The 3,110-nt window shown below is 36.2% G+C and overlaps 1 protein-coding gene across 4 annotated transcripts in view; it reads right to left on the reverse strand.

Moving 5' to 3' along the window:
* adam19b (ADAM metallopeptidase domain 19b) overlaps positions 1-3,110 on the reverse strand; it is a 20,375-nt gene continuing 17,265 nt past the window's right edge. For 2 of the 4 annotated variants that reach the window (XM_024284054.2, XM_024284055.2), the window contains exons 18-23: positions 2,550-2,658; positions 2,338-2,467; positions 2,181-2,253; positions 1,248-1,559; positions 1,065-1,153; positions 1-995 (exon numbers count right to left, since the gene is read on the reverse strand). In XM_024284054.2, the coding sequence (XP_024139822.1) occupies positions 989-995; positions 1,065-1,153; positions 1,248-1,559; positions 2,181-2,253; positions 2,338-2,467; positions 2,550-2,658 (720 nt within the window). In that variant the 3' untranslated portion in view covers positions 1-988. Of the gene's footprint in view, positions 996-1,064; positions 1,154-1,247; positions 1,560-2,180; positions 2,254-2,337; positions 2,659-3,110 lie in introns of all 4 variants that reach the window. The other 2 variants (XM_036213999.1, XM_036214000.1) reach the window with 1 other exon arrangement.

Below are 3,110 nucleotides of genomic sequence, written 5' to 3' on the forward strand. Positions count from 1 at the left end.
TGGTTGAACATTCCCTTTAGTTTGCATAGGTCATACAAAATAAAACATGGCAGTTAAGACTGTATTTTCACATTACAGGCCAAAAAGATCAAAGTCATCGGACGATGCTGTGAAAACAGCCTGGCATCAACATTTTCTCAGCTACAAGAAAGCTTTTACAGCATTTTCGATCAAGCAGATTTTATTTCTGCGCAAATACAGTACAACTGTTGACAAAGTACTGACAGTCTAATCTAAAACTGAAATAAAAAAAAAGTATCTAGGCTTTAAACACTATTTAAGCACTTTCATTATGTAGGTAGAAAGGTGACAGCTGGTAAAAGTTAGTACCCATAAAAATGTCTTCAAGCAGTGCACATTTAATCAAAAGACAGACGTAAATCATAATAAAAAAAACATCATATAAAAGTTTTTCACATTCTGCAACATATAAGACATGGATCTCTTACATATAAGCATATTGGATTTGCAGCATGCATGAATGACAATCACTGGTTTCCATTGGTCCAGTTCAAAGCCGCTATTATTTCATCATTTTTCATACATCATAGGCATAATAATGATATTATTTCCATATTTTCTTAATATAAGACACTTTTTTTTAGCTGATGCTTCTCGAAGAGGCACCATGCGTCGTACACAGGCTGCTTTGTAAACAATATTTTTGTTTATTTTATGATTCACTTGAAAGCTTCACATTTCCAGCTGGGACGCCAATATAACGTGACTCTCGATTCACAGCAGATAAAAATCCTCTTTCGAACAAGAAGCCTTCCATCAAACTCAACAAACTGTGACAATTTCATCAACTTTTTGTAAATGCATCAATTTCTCTCTAATTCTTCAATCCACATCAGTGTATATACAGTCAAGTATGTGTTGTTTCTTCTTTTTTTAGCACAGTGCTGCAGCCTTTTAAATATGCAGCTCGAGGCAGTCCATTGCTGGATGTAAGAGGCTGACCCCAATTTCTCCTGAAAGTTTAACTTTATGTTCTGTAAGGAATAAATTATGGGAGTTATTGAAGTTCCTTCAGACAGCATGATTCATCTGCCGTCATTTACCTGCATGTTTTTTTCTGTCCAGCAGAGGGAGCCAGAGTGGCTTTTCCCCTATGCAGAGTTTCCTGCAGGCCTTTTACTTCTTGTTGGTCCTAAAAAAAAAAGAGATTGATTGTTTATACAACTTTGAATCCAATCAACTGAAGTAGGGTGTTTATGATTTGACAGAAATATAAATCTTTATACCCCTTTGATCGCGGGACAAGGTGGGGGAGGTCTTCTTGGTGGGTCCGGCCTGAGTTTTTTTGTTCCTGAGGAGGGCTGGTTTTTGGGGATCTGGGGCAGTAAACATGTAGGTCCTGGTAGAAGTGGGGGTGGTTTACAAGCAGATGAGGTGTAACCCTGAGGAGAACTTTGACTTGAAGAACCAGCAGCCGGCTCAGCGTGAGGATGTGAGGTCTGCTCTTTCTGCTTGACAGCATATGCAGGTACGGGAGGAGGCTTCACTGCTGGACGCACGATGGCATTTCTGTGCCGGGATGGACCAGACGGACTTGGCTGAGAGGGGGATTTCCCATACAACAAAAGAACATAGTATAAGTTTAACCTTAAACAAAATCAACATTGCAAACTATTTTTTCCAAGTTTTTCTCAAAATTAGCACTTTTGACAGTTTTTATCCCATTAGAAGGTAAAATCTAGAAATAAGTAAATCCTTTTGCTCCATAATTTTGTCTTGACATCAGAAAAAAAAAATAAACAAAAAAACCCTCTAATTTTTTATTAAATTTTAAGGATAAATTCAATAAATGTTGACTAGTTAGACTCATTCTTTGTCAAAATAAAATGTTGAAAGAATAGGCGCTAGTTTTAGATTTCATGAGGATTTTTGCTCACATTTTGTTCTTAAAGCAATCATTTTCACTAATTACACTATTTTTTGTCACTGTAATCAAAATGAACTACAATAAAAACTAAAAAAATACGAACATGTGGTTAGAACTAGCAAAAAAACATATTATTGGGCCGATTTTCTTGCTGATTTCTTGTTAAGTATGCATGTTTAGATTCATTTCCTACTTTCTCGTGATTTTTCTCTTCAAATTAGTGTTGTTTTCCCATTATTAGCCCACTGAGACGATCACATTCTGATATTGGGCTGATATTGGTCTTCCTTACCGAATCCTGCTGCTTTTGTAAGAAAGTCGGGTTGACGGCGCGCACAGGTTTGTCTTCCACTGTGACTGCACATCTGAGGATTAGAGCAGAATTAAACCCTGTTCACAGTGAACAACAAAATGATGATTTACAAAAACAGATTGAGTAAAGGACGTACGACAGTGCAGGAGTTGGTGCGGGGACTTTATGTGGGAGGAGCTTATGTCTCCTGATGCACCAAAGTGCAAGAAACGCCAAAAACACCAAAAGAGCCAGGAGAAAAGGCAGAATATATACCAGGAGGGGACCTAAGAACACACACAATGACAAAAAAGTCAGAAACATGAATGACGATGTCATCACATGTGCAGTAGTATATATGTGTCTCACTTTGGCTGATGACAGGACCGCTGTCCACACTCCCTCCTGTCCCCTTCTGGTCACAGTGAGGTGGAGCCCAGCCAGCGTCGCAGTGGCAGTTATGGTTGTTGTTGCACAGCTAGAACATCAAGGCATGAGCTCTTTACATTTATATAAATGTGTGGTGTTGATATTATGTGTCAGCATGGGTATTTTCTTTTTCCTATATTTCATACGGTAGCCCTGAAGTGCAAATCACATTAACAAATAACTTGACGCAAAAACATTTAGATATCACAACAACATTTTAAAACGCGGAACAAAAAGTATAAAACAACATTACATTTTAGAAACAAAAAATAAAAAAACAAAAAAAAAACTTTTCAGAAAGGAAAATGAACTCAAGCATTTTAAAAGTCACAAGAACAAATAAAAAAGAGAAACTAATAATGAATAAAAGAAAAATTAAAAATGAAAACTTTTCAGAAAAGAAAATGAAAAATTTCAAAGATCAAAACAATTGAACAAAAGCTAAACGAAATTACAATAAAAAAAATTTGAAAAAAAAATAAAACAAAAAACTTTTTTTTT

Source organism: Oryzias melastigma, linkage group LG10 (genome assembly GCF_002922805.2).
Source record: "Oryzias melastigma strain HK-1 linkage group LG10, ASM292280v2, whole genome shotgun sequence".
Lineage (NCBI taxonomy): Eukaryota > Metazoa > Chordata > Actinopteri > Beloniformes > Adrianichthyidae > Oryzias > Oryzias melastigma.